Consider the following 24264-nt stretch of genomic DNA (forward strand, 5'->3'; position numbering starts at 1 on the left):
GCTCTGTGATAAATTTTCTCACTTCCGGAGTTGTGTCTTTCTAAAAACAAACTTGTTTACTGACACCGGTGTCTGTCAGCAAAGGTCACACAGAATTTATTTGTGAAAGAGTTGATCACAGGAGGAAGGATCCTCCCTCAAAGCACCAGTCCGTCAAGAATAATAACAGCCCAAATGAATCACAATGTGTGACAGCCGTCTCTGATGCCATTTGCTCCCATCCACGTGTATCGTGCATGTACTTTGTGGCTGCATGTGCGTGTTTCTAATTAAAGACTGACCATTTGATGACGACACACCGGGAAAGGTATTGGAAGAATTCTGTGATCTGAGATAGTTAATACATCTAAAGCTCTCTCTTTAATTAGACACAAAGACGAAAACCCATCTCCATGACGACACAATAAAAAGACAGAGGCGAAGGAAGACGGGTTTGTGTGCATCTCTGGGAAGCAGAAAGGGCACTGCGTATCACCCATATGTTTGGCTATAATTTTGTGATATGATCTCTGCGTTCTATTAATATCTGCTGCTAATTTATTTTGACACGGCCCTCAGATCAGCTGTGGCCACATGGTGACACATGAGGTCCCACTGAATGGATGGCAGCTCCACACTGGTCAAAATATAGAACAGTTAATGAGATGTGATTATGTCCAGGATATTCAGGAGATGAAAAATGGCCCCGCTCATGATTTTTTTAAAGGCGGAAAAGGAAAAGAGGTGAAGGATGAAGCACATCTTAAATTGAGTGGGTAACGCATCCCCATCATCTCGAGCTAGCAGCGTACCACCCACTGACGCTTGGAGCTCCCCACCATTATCTGTTGCCATGTGCTAAGTGTTTACCCAGGCATCCGCTGCCTCAGACACCGAGCCACCCTCTTCAGACCCGCATCATCCATAACATCAGCCAACCACAGGAGACAGGCTGAATGACAGTTCCCGTTGAAATAATCCCTGGGTGGGTTCAGGACACCCAGAGAAGGAGCCCAGCAATTAATTTTTGGAGAGCTTTACTGGTGCCTGTTGGGACTAGTTTGCATCCATGCGCCTGGTATGGAGCTCAGCAGTTACTATGGCTTGGCACGCAGCAAAGCGATTGCTGACACTAATTGCTGTGAAATCTGACGTCAGAGTCTTGCTCACAAGTGGCACCTATGACACCGAAGATAAGGCTGGGGGGGGGGGGGGGGGGGCTGCGGCTCTACGGCAGCAATCTAAAAAAAGAAAAAAGCAGAGTCGATCCAGGATGTCTTTCCTTTGTGTACATCTCATGCAAAATACTGATGTAAACACACAGGAGAACAGAAATTAACCCCTGAATTCACTCAGCTGTATCATCACTGAAAACTTGTGTTACTCCATAAAAATTTTTTTGTAGCTCATTAAAATTATTTCCGTCCAACAAATTGAGTTTTGCAGATCCTGAGCAGTTCCCAGCTGCTCTGTGACACTGCGTTTGCATTTCTTCTCTTTCATGTGCCATAGGATGCTGACAAGTGGGGAAGGTGGCTCGTGAGGAGACTGCCAGTGACATCTTCATGCCTCTATGTGTCAGCTTTGACAGCAAGTCTGGCAAAGTGCTAACAAGAGATGTGCAGCCAAAAATTAGCATACTTTTGCCAAATGTTCTTATTTCATAAGCGTGTTTACCACTAACTAGTAAACCATATAGGGAAGAAAGGCAATTTCACACTCAAAGATGAGCCACCACACAGGCAACAGAATAAATGAAACACCGAGAGCAGCTATTTTAGTTTTTCCTCCCATTTCCTATCTGGGTTATTTTTTTCAACCTTCATTCCATTGTGTTCTATTGGATGCTCTAAGTGAGGGTAAGGGGCCAGAGAGCCTTCCCTCCAGGACACATGGCCTTTGCCATTCACCTTATTGACCTTTCACAAACCAAAAGCATGAATCAATTGACCTTTTCAACTGCATATGACATAAACAGAGCAGGTGAACAAATTGTGTAAGCCCATCAAAATGTAGAGACAGAGAGAAAATAGGCACAATTAGCCTAAAAGCTCTTTCAAGCTCAAATGCACATTTCAACCCAGAAACCAGTCAGCAGCATTACAAAGGTGTAGATCAATGACGATTAGCAAATTACAACTCAAACTTGAAGTTAGTTTATGTAGTTGTGGATATACAGTACATATGATTGTGGGATAAGGATAACGGTAAATGTTGAAATATGTTGCAAAAAAGATCAAAGAGGTAAAGTCAGGACTGTCATGTAAAAAAAAATGCACTACGGGTTGTTTGTATAAGCATCATGACCCAATATGACCCTTTAGTGGCCACATTAATTAGGATGGGACCGAAGAAGGAAGTTATAGAGGAAGAGTCCATGTTGAGATGAAGTTTGGAAAGAGAAAACTATTAGTTTCCTGTATGAAACCAATAATTGTTAATCATTCATTCATTTATCCATGACAGAATATCCTTAACTGCATGTTTATTATTGTTACCATCATGACAAAGGTCAGGTGTAACTACCTGCCACTGGAGAGCTTTTTGGTTTTATCTGAGGATGAGTAACTTATAGGGAATTTGAATTGTACGAAAAAATAGAAGAAAAAAAAAAACAACAAAATCCCAAGTAGTTACAAATGATTACATGATAGAGAAATATTGAGGTATTGTATAAAACATTAAACTGCAGCAGGATCACCGCTCAACCCAGACCAGTCTCTGTCAAGGTGCTGGAAACCAAAAGTGTGCAAAAGAAAATAAAGGGCTTCCACACACTCAAATCTGTGTGGAGTGGAGTGTGTGGAAACCCTTTCTTTTCTTTTCTTTTCTTTTCTTTTCTATTGTACAAAACATTAAAAGTGCTCTGTGGTGCTGTTAATCTATAAATTCACATAAACCTTTTTAACTGTGCAGGGTGATATAACCTGAGAGAGAAGAACTTTGTGCCTCATTTAATCAGAAACATGTTGATTTCATGATGCCAGCTGCAACTTCAACAACAAGAGTCTCATTATTAAGTGTTTATGTGGCAAGAGACTGGATCACCTCCTTCCCTTCAAACATTAATTAGTCTGTCGAAGAAAGAGTAAAAATCCCAGATTCCTCTACCTTGTCTAACATCTTCAAAAAATCAAGATTAAGACATCTCATCAAAAGCGTGATGACATGTAACCATAGATTATATATATATTTTTTACCTCTAATGTGAGTAGATTTAGGCCTGCTTGACCTCACCTCCTCCCTCCCCATACACTGACTGCACACCACAGTGTCACAAGCTAGGACAGCTGAGCAGTGTGGAAGAGCCTAAAGTAGATCCCCATGTCCTCAATACCCCTGTTTTGTCTTTGTACCTGATATCTGCAGGAGCTTGCAGCTTTTCTGGCTTTCATCAGCACTGAAAAATGTATCAGGACTTGAAGACAGCTGGAAAATTCCTGGGATTTGGAAGAAACTGCAGTCTTATACAGCAAAGGAGTTACTTTATTATGCAGGCTTGAAACCAGGTTCATAGTCTCTGTCTTGTGTAAGAAAATTCACCATTGTTAAAGCCATATTGTTAATAAATGTTGAAGACATAGATCAGCATTTCCAGAAACACATTTTGATTTCTGAAATGAAAAGCGAGGGGTATTTCCAGATTTGTGGTCAGTATATCCTCAAAATATCCAATGGTTTTATCTAAGGAATAAAAAAGGAGGACACTCCCAGTTTCATGTGTTTTGGCCATGATAACTGTTGATACTGTAATAAACAGTGAATCTGTGAGGGCCGCCTGATACCATGGGTTAGGGTGCTAACTGTCGTAAAATATGGAATCATCCTGTAATTGCAAACTGGACGACATGTTCAGTATTGAACTCAGATGCACGTTGTCCTGTAATTTGCAGACTCAATTCAGTGCAGTTCTATTGTAGACTAATATTACGGACAACAGGGCAATTTGTCTGAGATAGAGGACAATCCTCCCGTTCTCCCTCAACCTGACTGTTGTGTTTCACTACCCAGACAGAAAATCCAACACGAATAAGAAACCTGGGACTTAAGTGATAGTCTATGGAAGTGCACATGGACTTCAGTTATGGGTAATGATATGTTGTATTTTCTATTCCAGGAAACAATAATGTTAGATTATTGAACACTCTTTTGGTTATTTCACGATTGAAAAGTTAAAGAATATCCTTGTGTAAAAGGTCTCTAGATCACCATTTGTGAGAGGGGTAATGATAGCTTTGGCAAGCTAACACATCATTATCCAACAAAAGATGCTTGATAAGATGAATGATTTTTTTTTTCTATTTGGAGATTATCACCATGACAATTGACTGTAACACCATAAGTGTTTTTCTAGAGCCAACACGTGCTGCAGAGCTTCTGTTTGCAGGAACAGTCTGTATTGCGAGGCTGCTTGTTCTGTGTGTATCTTGGTGGTCGGGACTGCATGTGTGGTGCAGCGTGGTGGTCATCTCCCCTCAGAGACATGATCAGAGCGCTGCTTCTCTCTAATGATGCTACTCTGGGCTGACTCACCTCCCAGCTGACAGACAGTGCTTTATTAGTTTCTTCAGGATAAACGTCTGCCTTTCCACCCTTTCCAAAGCCACATCTCAAGGGTCACTGACGGCACCGTCCTTTATTTGGTTTATTTATAAACCCTGTCCCTGTGCCTCGCTGCTTCTCCACACACCTGGATGTGCATGGTTGATCACATTGATCGAGCCATACCTCTACTAACAATCAGCACTCAACAACAACAACGTGCCTTGAACACCTCAAATCCAGTGTCTTATCTTTTTTTTTTTTTTTTTTTTTTTTTTAAATGTCCTCACATTAAATGTCAGTCATACCTCTGTCATCCAATGTTCATGATGTTGAGATAAAAGTACAGTGGAATATTTTTAGACCTGATATCCTTTATTGTGCATGTGACATTATCAAAATTAAAATCTCGATTGGCCTTTAAAAAAAAAAAATCAAAGGAATCAAAAACACTTTATCAATTCCTAAAGGAAAATTGTTAAATGTATTTACTGCATAGAATGACAATTCATTTAGGCCTGTGTATTTTTGAGATTTGCTGTGTTAAAAAAAAAAAGTAAACCAGGGATCCTAAAGGTGTTTGCATTCGGTCAAATGCATACAGGTTTAATTTTTTTTACGTTTAGATTCTCGTACCCACATTGTCGGCAAAGAAAAAAGCTGGTTAATGTTATTACGGTACAACAAAAGTGAGGACATGTCTTTCACAGAGGAGACTGCCCTTTGCTTCTTATTGTCGGTCAGCGATGGCTTCTTTTTACCTGGAATCAAAATTTAGAGGCAAAAATGTCACGCATTTCCCCAAGGAGTTGGAAGACATCAAAACAGCAAAAAACAAGGGGTCAAAAAAAAGGCCTGTGGGAAAATTAGGTATGACATTACACATTTCAAAGAAAAGATGATGCAGATATCTGCAATTACACCCTTAAGCCCTAATTATATTAGCAGAAAAAAGATCTTAAACATATCTCAAATCCTACTAAAAACTGAAAGTGTAAGAAAGAAGGAAAAGCAATCGACTGTATCTGCGCATTCACAGCTTGTGTGGGTTTTTTTTCTTGTGGGTGACCCCATTCAGTTCCATCCACAGTCCCTCAAGGATTGCGCTCTCAAGTCGACTGTCCTGGATTGAGAATCACATAAATCATCCCTAAAAATACACTGGGAAATCACTCTTGGTGTTACTCTTGTCAGTGTGAAAAGTTCATGATTCACTCTTCTGTGCTCAACAACAAATAACACTAATTGGCAAAGACACATTGGTGATATTGTTGATTGTATATAAAACTTGAACATTTTCAGAGAAGCAGAATTCAATAAGTGTTAAATCAAGGGCTATGATGTACTCCACTGTGGTCCGTACACACAGTTGCTCTGAGGAATGACGCGGTGTAAACATTGCAAGATGGATAAATTGGATTATACTGTATATTTATATAGCTGTTACCTCTCTTTCTTTATTGTTGAAGAAAGTCATTATGCACTGTTGTTGACCTAGATGCGATGTTTGATAAAGATTAATGATACACACAATGTGGTGATCCTTCCTTGGATGTTGCGTAATATTGTGCTCGCATTGGTTACAGGCATTACATCATGATAGCAGACAGTGTTTACCATGTTGTCAACTCGTGACTGACATTTCAGGGGGTGCAGTAGACCTCTGTCTTTTTGTTTTGTTTTGAAAAGTCTGTTTTTTAATATCTAGTGTAACAATGATTTAAAGAAACTGTTAGACTATAGAATAATGTCTTTTTTATGGTGCATCAAAAGATACATTAATTGATTTTTTCCCCCCTTTTGGCCTCTCGGGGGATGAAACAACAATTCTGATCACCTTATATTGTTACTGATGAGCATCTTAGCAAACATTTGCTCAATCTCAATACCTGAGGTATTTGAGTCCAGTCGTCAGTCAGTCAAAAGTTGGTCTCTACCAATGCCATGAGAAAAATCTCTGGCTCTTTAGCTGTGTTTATCGTGTCGCTACATATAGTCATTGGTTCATTGCTGATATAAAAAATATTGATTTGTGTAGCTCTAGTGTGTTTTTTTATGATTCAGTCTTTGAACAGATGGAAGATGAACTGGTGTAGGCCCTTTTCATTACACTGGGCTCTCCCAGCATTTGTGTGAAGAGGAGTCAGTTTAGTTTGGCTCTAAACTCAGGATGACAGAGCTCCAGTTGGCACATTTTGAGAACAAAATCTTGTGTGGTAGGATGATGGCACTGAGTCTTGTTTTGAAAGGATTTCAAAGGTATACAGCATTGTCCAGATAAAGACTTCCTATCTGCTTGGTATGGAGCTGAACCAGGGCACTGCTTCATTTTGCAGGGTCACACAAAGAAAGTGCTGGATCAACTTAATCTTTGCTTTGACCTCAAAATTGGCTCCAAGAGGAGACTTAAAATGAGGTTCCTGCAGTCCTGTAAGATCTTTCTTGAAATCCTGATCTTCTTTTTCCTCGATCATATTCAATATGAGTATGAGCATTTGATTTATTTTTACTCTTACAATTCAGATTTTTCAATTCTAATTTTAAACAGAACAATCGTCAGGGTCTTATTCTTAAAGAGTCCTGACCCTGTTCTTCTTTTAAGCCACACAAATGCACAATTCCCTTTGTGTTACAGAGGCACTGGGATGTTTTCTATGGCACAACTGTGTCAGTATCACAATGTGGTGACTCATGTTTATCATCTTCTCTCCTGTTGTGCCTCCTCCTCCTAATATGCAGTTTGAAGAATGCGGCAGAAATAGTGTGAATGTGTTTGTGTGTATCTGTATATACAATTATTATTGTCAATGTTTAATGGCTGTGAAGTGTCATTTAATAATTCATCTTATTACAATCTTTAAATACAGTAAATATAATATACAGTTACAGTAATGTCTTCTAACTTCAAAAAAGCCTCATGAAACAACATTGACTTTTAAATCATTTGTCTCACATTAGCTGTTAGTCCTCAAACTCAACCTGCGATGCTGCTCTATATTCAGGGGGATGCGCTGAATGCTGAACGGAGAGGGAACTTGATTTCATTAGCGCTGATCAAAGGGTTCACAGTGCATTTCATTGACCAAGTGTGCCCTTACAAAATGGTTTCATATAGTGTAATGCAGTGGCTGTGATATCACAGCAACAGATCTGATCCACAAGTTGAGTGTCTTAGGAAATTATGCAGAATTACGCATCCATAACTCAGCCATTATTTGGATCTTGCATTGATCTGAATTATCTGCAGCACACACCAGCAATGTTCACTTCATGAACACCGTGTCTTTGCATGATTACGACTGATCATCTGGGTGCAGCTCTTTAAAGAAAGTAGGCTTAGAGGTATTCATTAGTCTATGCTCACAGCCAGCTGTGGTTATCTTTGCACCCAAATTGGTAAGTAGATATCAGGGAGGAAGATTTTGGGTCATCACTGTGAAATCAATTACATGCTCTGCAGTTGCACTGCGACAACACAGCTCCAAACCTGTGATTTATCAAATACTATGTGCTCTACGTTGCTGCAGACCTAGTTGTATTTATCGTATGCTGCTGCGATCCTGAGTGTTAGAATTCACACGCAATACATGATATCACCGTGTCACTGCTTTTCTATGTGTCAGCTAAAAATTTGTTGTATCACAAGTGTTTGCACCTCTACACTTATGAGAAGATGTGACTGTTTCTGTGTTTTCAGTGTCACTGTTGATACAGACACAGATGGAGGGGATGTGCCTGAAATAAATATGTAAGTAGCCATGCTGAGTTCCCCCTGCTGCTCTCTCTGATACCATTGATCTAATAGCTCTTTTAAAGCCCGAATACCTCGACTGAAACATTCCTAGTGATAACTAGTCAGCCAAAGGTCTCTGATTGTGAGCTGCTCACTCTGTTCACACGTATGTATGTTCACACATATGCAAGGGCAGCCTGTGGCATATAGGCAATATAGGCTGTTGCCTGGGGCACGAAATGCCAGAGGGGCACTGCAAGAGAATTTAGACAAAATAATAATGCCATTTTTCTTTTTTGGTGCATCAATAAATAATCTTTATTAATAAGGCATGGCTAAAACAGTAATGGGTTTCACAGATTTATTGTGGTATTTCACATATGATGAGTTTGGCACCAGACTGCTCAAGTCCATCTGTGCTTTGACTCTCCATGTAGTCTGACTATTAATATGATTCTGTGTCTGTGTTTTTTGAGTTCATTTCAAAACTTCTGTGTACAACAGTGTAGCCTAAATTCTTTGTTTTAAATGTATATCATGAACGGACTGTGCGACAGTCAGTGGTTGACATTAATAAACCAGACTTCCAGCATCATATTACCAAGATGCTGTTTGTCTATTCAGGACAAGTCCTCTTTAAAGTGATCTCAAGGATCTCAGGATTTCAGAGAATGGTGAAAAGATACTTTTATGTCACACATCAAAGTTTGTTTACAGGTGTTCGGTGATGAGGACTGCACTGCATATGTGAAAAACATTGCTGAATGGCTGTATCCACAACCACACAATCAATATTCATCCCGTCTCACCACACTTAAGATGGTTGTGTTGTTTTGGGGCATTCAGTTTCAGTTTTTGCCTGAGCTGTTTTCCCCTTTTTTGTTTTTAACTGGGGTGATCATTAAGTATATGTTCCCCCCTCTGTTTCATTTTGTGTGGTCAGTTAGTTGAGTTAAGGTTCTCTTTCTTTAGCTGTATTTTTTCAGTCGATTTTGGGCCCAGTTACTTATTTTGGGGTCAAATTATACCAGCTATGCATTTGCCTTGAAAACAACTCTGTCTTGTAATGTTACATTATTATTTAATAGCTTGGTGAATGTGCAGGTAATAACTTGTCCAGGAGAGCATTTTGGAGTTGTTGGATTGTGTATTTGATTAGTTTTGAGGGACAGGGGACAATTTACCATTACCTCAATTGTGTTTGTGTGCCGAGCAGCTCATGTCTCTGACCCATGGATCTCAAAATAACATGCACCAATAATTAAAGGTAATGATCCTACCCATATGACTATAGGAATTGTGGCAATAGGCGAATTTGCCAAAAATGATTACTATCCCTTTAATACAAGATCATGCACACAGGATAAAAACAACTGGTCTGAAATACTGACCTTACAGCAAGCAAAATGGATTCTGATATACTGTACATCTTACCTACAGACAATTTAGACGTTAGGATTGAAGCCCTTAAAGCTGACACCCTTTTCTTCAAACCCACTTGCGTGATTGTAAACAATTAGTGACTTCTCAGTGCTTTTAAAATGACTGTAGATGGAAGTTAGAAAGACAAAGTAAATGGTGCTATTGTGGGTTGATTAAATCCCAGGCTGCTGTGTCTGCTTAGAGAGGTGATCTCCCTCTGGGGTGCGGAGTGCTGTGAGGCAAAGATAACTGGTTCTTATCTCAATCTGCTCAGTCAGGTATGAGAGCTCCTGGCCCAGGGGAGCACTAGCAGGGAGTCAGTACTATGGGCCTAGCGAGCACACTGGGAACCAGAGCGTAGATGAATTTTCCTTCCCCTTTTACTGAGCATCATGTTTTTTAATTATGTCTATTATCTTCCTCACACTAAGCATTTTTGCTACCAGGCTAGCAGCCAGATCACTATGGTTGTGTGTATTGTTGTCATGCCTGTTTTGAATTGAAATCAGACAGGAAAGGGGATTAAAAACCTGGATATAGTTGTGATTCAGGCAGAGAGGGCCCTCACTGGCCCTGCCTCCTGTTGGACACTGTGATACGAGTCCTGTCTGGGTTGTGTGCGCAAACAGCAGGACACAAACAAAGACAACTTGGCCAATTGTGTCAGCTAAAGCTCTCATAATTAGAGAGCGAGCAAGAGGAAGAGGGAAACACAGCTGATACTATGCTCTCAACAACAGGGTGCTGATTGATTGCATTTAAAAGTTCTTCTTTGCCAGTGCATGCGGTCATTTAATGTGAAAAACACTTTGGGATGAGGAAACCTTCTTGTAGGTTAATTCAGATCAATGAATTGACATGACAATGACTGACTGAATGGCAAAATCATACTATCAATCTAATGTAACATCAGCTCATAATGAACTGTAACATCTTTAATGATCCTGTAGTGTATTATCCCACAGACGTGGTCACTGAGCACAGTACCTTGGTTTATGATCAAATACCTGCACCACTGAAATTCCCCATTCTGTGGCATATTTATTGCCAAATGTTAGTTAAAAAGGCTACAAATGAGATGGTGAATGTTATTGTAACTGCTGAACATCAACATGTGAACACTTTACTTTAGCAGAAAAATGTAAACATGCTAAGAAGCTGAAAAAAAAAAATAATAAGATGGCGAAAATGGTACTGTATATACATGGTACAATGTTAGCATTTAGCACAAAGCCTCACAAAGATGCTTGCATGAGTGTGGATGACTTCTCTTATTTAACGACCTGCATGTTCAGCCCCCAAATGTCAAACAGCAGATCAGACAACGTGTGTTAGAGCAGCTCATCTCTGAGGAATGTGTTCAGTGTAACGGCTTTAACTGTCTCACAGCACCTTTCTTACAGCACCCAGCAATAATTACTGACTAGTGTTTGTCCTCTGGTACCTGCCAGCTCTTCCCACCTCCTAACACAGCTGCAACAGGCTCTCGCCGCCGTCTTCCACTTGCCACAGTCTCTTATCCGACATCCTGGAGAACAATCACCTCCCTGGACAAAAGCTCCATTCACTGGCCATTCATTGTTGGAACAGGATTATGGCTGAATAAACACTTATTTAAATTTATTAGAGGAGATATAAAGAGATGCAAAATTTAGCCTACTATAGGCTGATACGGTTGATTCAGTTGCTCAGTGATTAATTATGGATGTACCCAGTGGAGCATGATTCAGACTTAAATTAATAGGTGGCAGGTATTCTGCCTGCAGCCATGTTTATGAAGCTTCAGATCTATTGTTAGTTCTGTCACCTGGAGAGGACTCATTTTGCAGAGGCCAAGCTGATCCTGTTTGGTCCTGTCATGTCTGATTCTGCAGATGAGCCCTGACATCCTCAAGGATGGACAGGAATGATTTGACGTCACCAACAACAGACACAAAAAAAGCCCTTTCCTCATCTTGTGCTGCAGAGGAGGTGTATTTTGGTCAGAGTGCCTCATGGTGTCAAAGACGTCACAGTCTCGGGGTGTGAACCACGAGCAGTGAAATTCTCTAACTCACAGTCAGAACTTCATCTCATCCACACTGATGTACCCACATACTCTGACAGACCCAAACATCTGACAGATACAGTGTGTAGCACAGTGATTAATTCATGCCACAAAATACTTTTTGCACTGAAATGTTATTCAAAGCTATGTCAACATTTTCAACCTTATTCTACCTAAATAACCCTGTAACTAGTGCCATTACTTTTAACCAAAAGATGTTAAAGGCTCAGTAATGATGCAGAGATAGGATTCCCTGGAAGTGTATTGATGGCTGTGTACTTTCTCTGTAGGGTTTCATTAGATAACTGGATAGAAGAGAGTTTCTGCTCTCCGCTCAATGGGGGGTGGGGGTGGGGGGGCAGACACATCGGTAAGCTTTTGATTTGGTGGTGTGAACAGAGGTGTGACAGATCCTACCGAAACATCAATTTTACAACTAATTACTTTTGTAGTTCGTGAGGTGGCTGTACAAAATGGAAAAAAAAAAAAAAAACTGCCTGAAACTACACCAGGGAAGCTGTTGACATACTAGTTGATTTACCCGGGGGAAAAACGATCATGAAACTCAAGAAGCGAGTGGAAGAGCATAAGCGTTCGGTTTTGGATATTAATGGTAGCATTTTTGATATTGTTGACAATATTGTCATCCGTGGATATATCTTGACCACTTGGTTAGTGACAAACCGTTAAGGTGTCCCCTATTCCAATATCCAATTAAAGGCTCCACAACAACTCCTGTAACAAGTGGGATGTAGAGTTGATAAGCAACCAGTTCTGCAGCTTCAAGCCCTCTGCTTCATTAGGAGGATGTTGAGCTAAAACAGAAAATTCAACACGGAGGACATCAAAGTGCCCACTCTGCAATATGAGTAACAAACTCCTTATTAGATATGCACCAATCTCCTAGGATACGGCCGACATACACAATGATCACCCAGCAAAATTGTTGCCTGTATAATGCTCTTGAATAATGCTCTACTCGATTACTGCTCTGCCAGAAGGGCAGGTGTTGGTTTGCACTGTGAGATGTGAAAGAACAGAAGGAGTGATGAAGGGGAAGGAGGCTGAAGAGGAGTGGAACCATTTCAAGATTTTAAGTATGAGAAAGTAGTACTTCTCAATATGAAAAAAGATCAAAGTGTTTGAAAATGTGTTATACTTCATGAGACATAATCATGGGTGGATGAGGGAGGGAAGAAAAATCACTTGCAGCATATGTGAGGGGTGGCAGGTTTTTAAGCTGCACTGGAGGCATTTTCCTAAATCTGCCGAGGTAGGAGGGCGGCGTGGAGCCGTCCGGTGCAAAGCTGCAGCAGGGTTCGTGCCAGTTCATTGCTGTCGCAGCCCACACATTCGCTTGATACAATCGCAGAGACACCAAATGCCATGAGAATGTCAAACTCAGTCTTTAAAGAGACATCCAGCACAGAGAAAGAAACACAAACAGCACCACAGCAACAGAGAATACAACATAGAAAAAAAAAATCAACGTCTGTGTTGACATGCAGAGGGAGAATCCGTGATGGAAATTATTTTCCTTGTGAGTTAATTGTATAAAAAGAGGCTTGTCTAGATTTGTCTGTATTCTCAATATCAAACATCCGTCTATATGACAGCGGCAGATTTCCTATGAAAGAGGATTTAAATTAGCTCTACAGTGGAACAATGGAGATGTGTCTGGGCTCAGTTCAGATTCACATACACTCATTTTTCTGATATCAATCAGGAGAAATAATCTATCCTTCATTTCATTCTCAGGTCTATGAAAGGACAATTTTGTCATTTTTTGGAAAATCTTCCTATTTGCTTTCTTGCCAAGAGACACGTGTAGATTGATTGTGTTCTCAGATTTATATGCTGAACATGAGGTCACTTTTAGCAGCCTGTGGTAGCTTGACTTGGAGCAAAGACTGGAAGACAGAGTAAATGGCCACAAAATTGGTGTGTAAAACTAATGTTTCATGGATGTTGCATATTGACCAAAAAATAGTTGGGCGGTAAAACCCCAGAACACGTATGGTTGTTTACACTGGCGTTTTATGCAGTTTATAAAAACAGGAACAGTAACGTCCTAGATTGTGTTTGTCCCAGATGCTGTTTTCCCCTTGTTTAGTGTGACCTTATTTTCAAACCTCAAAATGTATTCTGATCTTAAGGCATATGCACTAATACCTAAACTATAGACGTTTTCATCAGGATGAGGGACAACTATTTCAGTGCTTAGCACACCTTAATTGTTGGACATCTTATGAAGAGGGAGGTGGTCACCAGAAGCTTTTTTTTTTAGACAGGACAGTCTGTTCAGCATCACCGCTAACTATAAGCATACTATCAAGTTTTCAGGAAGAGCTGCAAGTGCATGGTGCATCATTAATGCTTTCATATTGGGATAATGAATTGGATATTGGATTGGATTGGATTGGATAACATGATCAACATCTGAGCTCTGAAAACAAGAATTATAACATAATTACTTATTTATCTGAAAACTAAACTAAAAACGGTGAAAATGCTTGACAAACAGGATATCTGTTCCCCCTGCTACCTGATAGAAGCTTCATATTTAGCATACAGACATGAGAGTGGTATCAATCCTACCATCTTACTCTCTCCCAGTCTGTTTAAATAAGGTCCGTCTGCATCCCTAGCCCAACTCAGTGTCAGAATAGTTAGGTTAAACATACTTCACTTAAAGCCAATGCAAATTAAATCATTGTTTGTTGTTGTAGATAATTAGTTTATTTCTAATAGGCCTGTAGTAAGTGGAAGTTACATAATAAAAATCACAGATGTCACTGATGCTGCAAAGAGCTGTCATATCGAACCCAAATATAATGTATTTTTTTTAACATCATCCCCGGTTATGAGACAGCAAGCTGCACAACCACATTTTAAGAGGCTTTAAGTCAGACATACACAAGCAGCATGGGACAGCAAGGGTTACATTCTAAAAATACTAAGAGCATGACATATCAGCAGAACACATTTTTTTTCAACTTGGCTGACATTATTGTTGAATTTCCCACCATCCTCTGATAAGCGAGCGACAGCAGACATGTAATCAATGTAAGATTTTTAAAAATAGACATGGTGGCCAGTTCAGGGTCTGGCACCAGGATAATCAATTCCAGATTTATTACATTCATTCTGAGCTTTTTCCCCCTTTCATTTTTATCTGAATCCATTTTCATTTCTTTTCTTTTTTCGTGAATGTTGACATTAGTTATAGGATGAAGGCAAGACATCACGTTCTCTGCTCCTGACTACTTTAGGAGACGCACTCTAAATTTGACGACTGTTGATAACTTTTACATGTACTTTGTCAGGGGCTATAAATAGTTGCGGTGCTACTGTAGTCTGTTGAGTAAAAGTCTCACAATGCAGACAGAAGAAATGGTTATATTTAGATGGGAGGGGAGGATGAGCAGCAGCTGCGATGTAAGATATCTGAAAATGGAAACTGCTCCCAGGGGTGACAGCGCTTATTCTCTCCACTTTAATTATTTATTTTCCCTTTAATATACCGCCAATGACAGCAGTGTTCGGGCAAAGATCATGCTGCATGAAGACTGCTGACGTCCCACTGGCTCTCCGTGCTAATGAATGTGTCTAAACCAGTGAGCTTTGGCCGTGGTCTGGTCCCAGATCCATCTTGTCCCTGTGGACAGCAGGTCTGCCCGTGATACAGGTCCAGTCAAGTGCACCACATTTCAAACTGTATAACTGTTACACTTTGAAGTTCAAATAAAAACTATGATTTTGGAAACATATGTCACCGTTTTCTTATGTTGTTTAATGTTTAATACAGGCCTTCACCCATTCCCTTTGACCAAATAAAGTGACCGTAACAAGATTATCATTTATAATGCCATGATGCCGCTTGAATGGGAGATGACATATTCTTTTGACTTTGCGACTACACTATGTGCTATCTTTTTTTCTTTTTTCTTTCTAAAAATCAACCTTCTCCATGTGACTTGTAAACAACATGTCCCCGGGGACTGAGAAGGCAATCACAGGTGAGAAATCACTGCAAGCAACGACGATTCCAGTCCTTAGATGTCAAGTGTTTGGACGGGTAATAAAGTGATTAGTCCCAATCTTAGAGGAAAAAAAGCAGGGGTCAGAGGACTAATGATCAAACACACTGGTGGTATTGATATTGGTATTGTTATTGTTAGTGGTGGTGCCTTAAAGGTGGGCTACTTGTGTAAGTAGGTAAAAAAACACTAAGCATTTGAGTAAATGCCATAAAAGCCTCCCGGTCCTTGATGGAATGTTAAATGTCTGATTTACCTGTTCCTCGCAGGGCTGAGAACATCACTGTTCTCATTAGAAACTGCTTCTCTGCTGTCTCATAGCAACCTAAAAATAGAAATGTCCCTATTAGGCTGTATAGCTATGATGGCTGCTACAAGTTTTGGCCTCCTTAATTGTGCAGTAAATACATATATGCTGTATAGGTGCACATTGTTTTGCTCTGTTTCTTAATTTAGCGCGCAGTGAACGCTGCCATTCAGAAACACAGCTGGTTGAAAATTTGCATAAATGAACTGTAGAATATTCAGTGTTTAGAAAATATGGCATCTGATTTTTATTATGTAAGGAGTCCGCATGAATGTGACATTTTCCTGCAAGAAGCAGTGTGGCGGTGATCTGGAGCAAAAAAACTACTTTCACATTTTCACAGCTGAATTGTCTAGCTCTACCCTTTAGTGCATTGCAGGTAGGAGACCTGCCTTTACTCTAACAGGCACTGATGTTCCAGATTAAAGCTTAGGCTATTTATAGCACAGACTTACTATCTGAGGCATGAATTCCCAAATTCAACAAAACCTGCAACTACTGCAAAACTGCTATCCCCTCATTTCCATCATGTGCAGGCCCAACTGTATCCATCGCTTTCATTTACAAATTGTCCTTTTAAAATAATTAAAATCAAGCAGGCGCACAGAATTTACATGTCTTTGGGAGGAAAGGTTCGTTTTGTTTGTGTCTTGCAGATAGAAAGATGAGGACAGAGGTTTCTTTTTTTTTTTTCATCAGACGCAATTTATTTTGGTCGACTCTGACGTCAAGAGAATACACGTTTCATTCAACAAGCAAGAAAGTAAGTTATTTATAACCCGCAGCGTCTCCAGGTTGTGATCCTTGAGTGCGCAGTGAAAGGAATACTCCCCATTGGACTGATGTAGTGTGCCTCCATAACAAAAGCATCGCAGCTCCCGTGCTATGGTGCCAGAGAGCAACGGCACCCTGTCACCTAGACTAAGACGCATCGATGGGAACCGTCACGGCTGAGAAATAGGGCTTTTGCGAAGAACCGCAACAAACTTTCTGGGTAAAATAGCATTTTTTTTTCAAACCCAGAATTCTTGCCTTTTACGTGACAAAGCACTGGGTACTTTGAGCATGGACAGCCACTCCACCGATCAGGTAAGAGAATTAGGAAACACTAAGTTGCTCTGCGATATTATTTAATAGCAAAACGACCGTAAACGAAGGTTAATTAATTCAACTGTCGTTTTCTTGCTTCGCAGCCTCTCTCATCTTAAATGAGGCTGGTATCACAAGATGAACTTATCACATCATACACAGCATCAGATGCATCGTGGATAATGTTTGAAAAATATTATTTACTTTACAAGTATCAGTGAAAACGCAGAATTAAATGGAGAATGAAACGAGCAACACTGCCAATGTGTAATGGAGCGCGTGTCGCCAAGTTATCCAAAATGAGAACCATGGACAGCGACTCACGTCTCATGTCGCCTGTCTGCTTATAATGTCAGCGCTTCAAATTCAGATTTAATATAATATATGACGTGCAGTCTTGTGGTCATAATTTGCTCGAATAACAAAATGAACAATGCTGTGTTTTTGCGCGCTTGTTGGTTTATATGTTCGTCGTTCGTTTCTCTTAAATAAATTGGATTGTAGGACACATGCAAGCTCCTGTTCTGACAGTGACGAATCCGAAAACTTTGATTTCATATCAATATAATTATTTTTTGATAATTATCAAATTATTGCTTGATTATCCATCTGTAATGTTTATGAATCTAACAGGTGATGTTAACGTGCTGCCTCGTGCGTGCTCATGGTTATTGGCAATGGCCCTGATGAGTTTCCTTTACATTTGGTTAATTTTGCCTCTATCAAAATTATTATATAAGGACAATATTTCCATATCAGAAATCTATGATAGTAAGTAATATTTTGTAACTTTTATGTTGTAACAGACTGCCATCTGCTGGTGGATATGAGTGTGCAAATTAGAGGAACAAACAAGCTGAGTGTGAACCTACAAAGATTTTGTGGTGTAAAGCTGAACTTATTCACTGATTTATTCAAAGGGCTGTGAGCTGTAAGTTCAACACCGAGAAGATCTGTGATTGGCTGGGAGATGGCTGATATACTGGAGCTGCGGACAGATGGAAACTCACTCCTGAAGGCAGTATGGCTCAAACGTTTGAGACTCACCCGGCTCCTGCTGGAAGGAGGTGCATATATCAACGAGAGCAATGAGCGTGGGGAGACGCCGCTCATGGTGGCATGCATGTCCACACACACTGATCAGCAAAGCGTGAGCAAGTCAAAGCTTGTGAAATACTTGCTAGACAACCAGGCAGATCCCAATATACAGGACAAGACAGGTAGGACAGCTCTAATGCACGCCTGCATCCACAAGGCTGGACACGAGGTGGTGGATCACCTGCTGAGCAACGGAGCTGACCCCAGTCTGGAGGACAGGAGTGGAGCCTCAGCCCTGGTCTACGCCATCAATGCAGATGATAAGCAGACACTGAAACTGCTCCTGGATGCATGCAAAGCTAAAGGGAAGGAAGTCATCATAATCACCACGGACAAGTCACCATCTGGTACTAAAACTACCAAACAGTACCTAAATGTCCCTCCATCACCAGAGCTGGACGAGAGGTCCCCTCCTGCATACTGCGCCTCTCCCTCTGACATTGATGTTACTGCATCTCCCACACCTGAGCAAGAGCAACAAAACACAGTGTTCAGTTTCCAGACAAAGTTGAAAACATCGAGCTCGGCTGCAAAGCTTGCCAACGGGCCCACATCTCCGACGCGGCGGCCTGCAAACCCCAAACGTGCACGCTTGCCTCAGCTGAAGAGGCTGCAGTCAGAGCCTTGGGGGCTGATTGCTCCCTCTGTCCTGGCTGCAGCTGCAGCCCATGAGGAGAGTAAAAAAGCCAGCTCTGATGAGGATGTTGTGGCGGGGGTAAACGGACTCTCTCTGAGCAAGAGGTCAGCTTTATCTCGACAGAATAGTGTGGATGGGAAGGACAGCTTGTTCCCACTCGTAGGTGAACAGCCGTGCAAAATGACAACCTCACTATCTGTTCCTCCAACATCTAAGGCATCATATGAGAGATCTCTAGCCCAGCACCAGCCGCTGGCCCGGCGCAGCACTGTACCCACAGAGCAGGAAAGCAGCAGCTGCAGCAGTGGACTAGTCAGTCTAAGAGACACGATGCACAGGCGACGTCTGGGGAACGATCACTATGACTCAGACTCGCAGCTCTATTCAGACTCTGCAATGTTAGATTCTCCTAAAGTCCCAGTGGAGCGGAGAAAACTAAACACCTCTCCACTAGCGATGCTGACCAGCTCCAGAGAGTCTCTAGACAGCAATGCCAGCACATCCTCTCCCAGTTCAGCTCGCAGGCGTGCACCAGGCCTCCTGGAGAGGAGAGGCTCGGGCACACTGCTGCTGGACCACATCTCCCACACCAGGCCCGGCCACCTGCCCCCTCTCAATGTCAACCCCAACCCACCCATTCCTGATATTGGGGCTTGTAGTAAGCCCTCATCACCTCTGGCCACAGGTATTAGATCTATAGCTCCGGTAGCACCAAACACACCAAAGAGAGGCGGCCTCAAGTCCAAAAAGAAGCTTGTGAGAAGGCACTCTATGCAAGTAGAGCAGATGAAACAGCTTTCTGATTTTGAAGAGCTGGCTCATTAGTTTGTGACGGTGTTTATGCAGCACATATTGTGGAAGTAGAAATGTTAACACCATAAATTGTCAGGAAGTATGTCCATAGGTTCAGTTCACTTACAGCCATCTAGATGTTTATTAAAATTTAATTTATAATGCCTATTCATACATATATGTATTTATATATATGTGTATCTATATCTCTCTCTATATATATTTAAACTGAGCAATATAGATAGATTTCCTCCCTGCGTTACTCCCAACCTTATGGATTATTATCGTTTCACTTCACAACCTCTGCTGTTTATGTATTACAGTTTTGAATGTAAATGCCAAGACATGGTACTTTTTCCTCTGAACTAGCTCTTACATGATACATTTAATGTGTAGGGAACACACAGGGTATTTTGTGTATTTGTAGCCAGCAGGCCACTTGGGTGCACTTTGTGCATATGTAATTAGCACCATTAATGGGCTTTCTTTGAAAAGAAAAAATGTGATGCACTTGTCTGAGATGTAGCTTTGAGTAAGATGAACTTTGACTGTTTGTAGCAAATTTGTACAAAGTGCCTTTAAGAAAAAGAAACCTTAAAAAAAAGAGTGGGCAGATACATTTTGTGTATTAAAACCATTTTAAATTCATGATGATGTAACCAAAATGTGTTTTATTTCAATATTGTTGGTTTCACATGGAACAACGTAAAGAATAGATGTGATGTGAGTGAATGAACAATATGCCTTAAGAAACAGGTAAACCAATGGGCTATGTATAACTGCACTTTATTGCCCAGAAGGAAAAATACTCAAAAGGTTTCTATTAACAGTGTTAAGAAAAACTCTCAAAGCACATGAAATCCTATGATAAATAGAAGAAACACTGAATCCCATTCTCAAGCTCTTAGACATTGGTGAAACTTGTCAATTAAAATGTCATTTCACGCTAATGGCAATCAAGACTAAAGATCATACAGCTTCCATGTAACTTACCTGTGAAGCACTGCTTCTGTTTAAGAAAAAGAAAAAGAAAAAGAAAAAAACATCTAATCGATAGTATTTTTGCAAGTAGTTTGTTGTATATTCTGAATAAATGTCTATCACTTGTGAATTTCTGGTGTTTGTTTATGTATTAATTTGACTCATTAGGCAGGAGCTCAGCTGTTAGTAGCCACACAAATGCTCATTAGAAAGAGCACCGGTATTTCCTCAGGCCACTTGGAAGTCCATTGGTACTGTGATAATGACAATCATCATCAGCAGTGTCACTGTGATTATGTCAAACCAACCATAGAGGCGCTCAGAGCCCACAGCTTCTTGGCAGCTTCATCATCCAGACCCTGGGGGGCTGCTGTTTTAGGGGTGCAGTCGCTGTAATCAACACAGAATTTAGTGTTAGACACACGACTCGACCAGTTCCTACTGTGCTGAATCAGTCACAAGAGCAAGTTACCATGATGAAAGAGGATGGAAATCACAGGGTTTCTTGTAGCACACTAATACTGCAATTTTATTCTATCTGATGGTAATTCTGATAATTCTGTAATAAGCATTGCATTGACACATTTTCCTCTGTATTAAAAGTAAATGTATCACAGCCTCCAAAATATATATATATTTTTTAGTTTCTATTCACTCAGTTATGAAGGATTTTAAATTTCTTAGATTAATGGACAGTAAAGATTAAAATATGATCGACTTATGCACCAACACTTACATGTCAATAAGTCATTTATGAGTTTATGGCCAAACTGCTGGAAAGCAGAACAGTTTTTTATTTATTTATTTATTTCCTCCGGCAGGTCACCATTATCAACTGGGCAAAGTGGCCCAAGGCCCAAGATCCCATTTGCATTATTAACACAACACACAATATCCACTGAGGACCCCTGTACTGAAAAACTAAACTAACTATAAATATTTTACAGTATCAATAGATCTAATGACTTTTGTATTCTATGTATTAAGTGAAAGGGGTTGTGTGGATTATTGTTTTGGTCTTCCAGCCTGCAGATCTGCTCTCATCAACTACCCATAGTAGGTAGGTGCTCTCAGCAAAAAGCCCTGATAAACCCACTGTGCTCTACCTGTCCAAACAGTAGATGGGCAGTTATCAACCAGTGAACGCTGGGGAACAGGAGTGCAGCAGCCGAGCAGCTTATTTCTGTCCTTGTGCCCCCACTCCAACAAGATGAACCTGCATTGATATGGACTGTCTAACCTCTGTCCAATGACTGACCTGTAGTAAAGTCCACTTTGATTCAGCAGACTTTCCTCCACAGCGCAGTAAATGGTGGTCTGTGCCCCTTCTGTTGGAGACTTTATGAGGAACATGAGTGGTGTGTATACAACTCTCTTCCACAGAGGCATTGTGGGCCAGAAGTGCCGGCCGAGCTCAGTCCGGATTACTCCAGGGTGGAGGCTGTACGTCGTTACCCCGGTACCTGCAAAATGACAAGACATTGTATCCACTCCATTCAGCTGAATGCTGAATAATGTCTGGTATGAGATACAGTATAAAAGGTCTCAGTACCTTGTAGTCTGTTGGCAAGTTCCCTTGTAAAGAGGACGTTAGCTAGTTTACTTTGTGAGTAGCTTTTCCAAGGGCGGTAATCCTTGTCTTGATTTATGTCATCAAAATAGATTTGACCTGTTGAGTAAAAGCAAATCACACTTCTTCACAGATGTTGTATTTTTAACATTAACATTATATATAATAATTAACATTAAATGCAACATTATTGAGACAAAAACAACATTAAAAGAGAAAGACTGCACCTCGTTCATGAGCTAAACTGGAAACGCTGACAATGCGGCTCGGGGTGGACTTCTTCAGCAGGTCTAACAGACAGTTCGTCAACAGGAAATGACCCAGGTGGTTCACACCAAACTGCATTTCGAAGCCATCTTCAGTCTGCCACTTCGGACAGCTCATAATACCTAAGAGAATAGGCCAACAGTGGGAGTATGTTTGACACCTTTTACCTAGTTATGTTATTGCTGTATACTTACTGTTGCAGGACAATGATGTGGTTTATAAATCTTACCTGCATTATTGATGAGAACATCCAGCCGCTCTTCACTTGCAAGGATGTCCTTGGCTAGTTGTCGTACTGACTGCAGAGATGCCAAGTCCAACTTTTTGACAATCACATTGTCATTGCCGCTCTTCTTCCTCACTTCCTCTGCAGCTTTATTAGCTCTGTCCATGTCTCTGCAGGCCAAAATTACCCTCGCACCTGCACCACAGCAGTAAGAACTGTTAAGTCAGATTTAATCAAATGAGATGGCAAGAATACAAAACCCAGATCAGACACTAGACACTAACCCCTTCTAGCCAGGTCAACTGCCGTTTCTTTGCCAATTCCAGTGTTGCCACCAGTGATCAAGACGACCTTCCCGTCCAGCCGGGCTTTACTGCGGCATACTCCACCTGCCATCCATTTCTTCATACCAAGAAGTCCCACTCCTGTTGAAAATGAAGAGGAACACTCATTTAAATTACAATCATAAAGAACCACTCACAGCTTTTTATTTTTTATTTTGCACCAAAATAGTCTCACAAGAACTTTATTGAACACTCCCTTCATATCATAAAGGTTTTGAATTTATTCAAGTAGCAACTATTATTTAGATAGGCTAATTAGCCTAGATACCAATTTGCATGCAATATTTTCATGAAAAATGACTAAAAGTGAAAGATGATTAATAATAAACGTTTTTTTCCCCATCACCGTAAACTAGTTTTAAAAAACAGAAAAGGCAACTTCGAATGATTATAAATTATTATCTGCTAGACAAACAGTGCATTTGCACCATGTGACCAGATAAGCAACAAGCTGAAGAAGCATGTGAGCTTAACACCATAAACTAAAACAGAATGTGCAGCCGATGATAAGTCAATACTGAACAGGCGTGAACAGGTTATGAACTAGTTATTTATTCGGATAATCTAACTATTTATCTTCTTCCAGTAAGTAGCTAAGAACCTGAAGGTGAATAAAAATAATTTACCTGTTACTGTGACGAGCGCGACAGTTTTAGGATACTGGAAGACAAACGACCGCATCGCTGTTAATGTCTGCTGCATAAACCTTCTACCTGTTTATACGGCTGAATTAGACCTGCCCTATAAAAATAAGCAATGCCCTCGATAGCACCGATCCGACTGCTAGCCTACATAACACTCCTCTAGTACTACCCGGAAGTACCGCCCACAGTCATTCTGTAGAGGGATCCTATTGGTTCCTCTTCATAATCAACTTTAAACTGATATTTCAAAGACAATTATTAAACCTGTGCAGCTGTGTTGACTTGTGAACCTAAAGTGTCTCTGCGAGAAAGCAAGGTGCAATTTTGCTAATAATAATGATGATGACTGTTAGTCTATCAAGTAATAATAACAACAATGCATTAATAACATTAACATTAATCATTGATCAAGGCAAACACAGACAAGAGCTGCATAAAATTCTTCATATTTTTCCTAAAATATAGTCAGATCCAGTGATTGTGGTTATGTTTTTTGGGCTGCATGATTACTGCACAGGTCACTGTTGTATGTTTTTATGTCACATT

General features: G+C 40.5%; 2 protein-coding genes across 2 annotated transcripts; one reads left to right on the plus strand and one right to left on the minus strand.

Annotated features, from left to right (window-relative positions):
* Positions 1-18129: 18129 nt before the first annotated feature.
* Positions 18130-19719, plus strand: ankrd34c (ankyrin repeat domain 34C; the record flags this gene model as incomplete). The annotated part of the gene is made up of 1 exon (XM_083973262.1): positions 18130-19719. The coding sequence occupies one exon, from the start codon at positions 18130-18132 to the stop codon at positions 19717-19719; it is 1590 nt and encodes a 529-aa protein (XP_083829388.1).
* Positions 19720-20419: 700 nt separating this feature from the next.
* On the minus strand, positions 20420-23869 carry LOC310986899 (retinol dehydrogenase 13-like). The gene is made up of 7 exons (XM_083973006.1): positions 23701-23869; positions 23015-23155; positions 22734-22925; positions 22465-22626; positions 22220-22336; positions 21926-22130; positions 20420-21057 (listed from the first exon to the last, which is right to left on the minus strand). The coding sequence occupies exons 1-7, from the start codon at positions 23774-23776 to the stop codon at positions 20961-20963; spliced, it is 990 nt and encodes a 329-aa protein (XP_083829132.1). The 5' UTR covers positions 23777-23869; the 3' UTR covers positions 20420-20960.
* Positions 23870-24264: the final 395 nt, after the last annotated feature.

This window comes from Trachurus trachurus, assembly GCF_905171665.1.
Source record: "Trachurus trachurus genome assembly, chromosome: 6".
Lineage (NCBI taxonomy): Eukaryota > Metazoa > Chordata > Actinopteri > Carangiformes > Carangidae > Trachurus > Trachurus trachurus.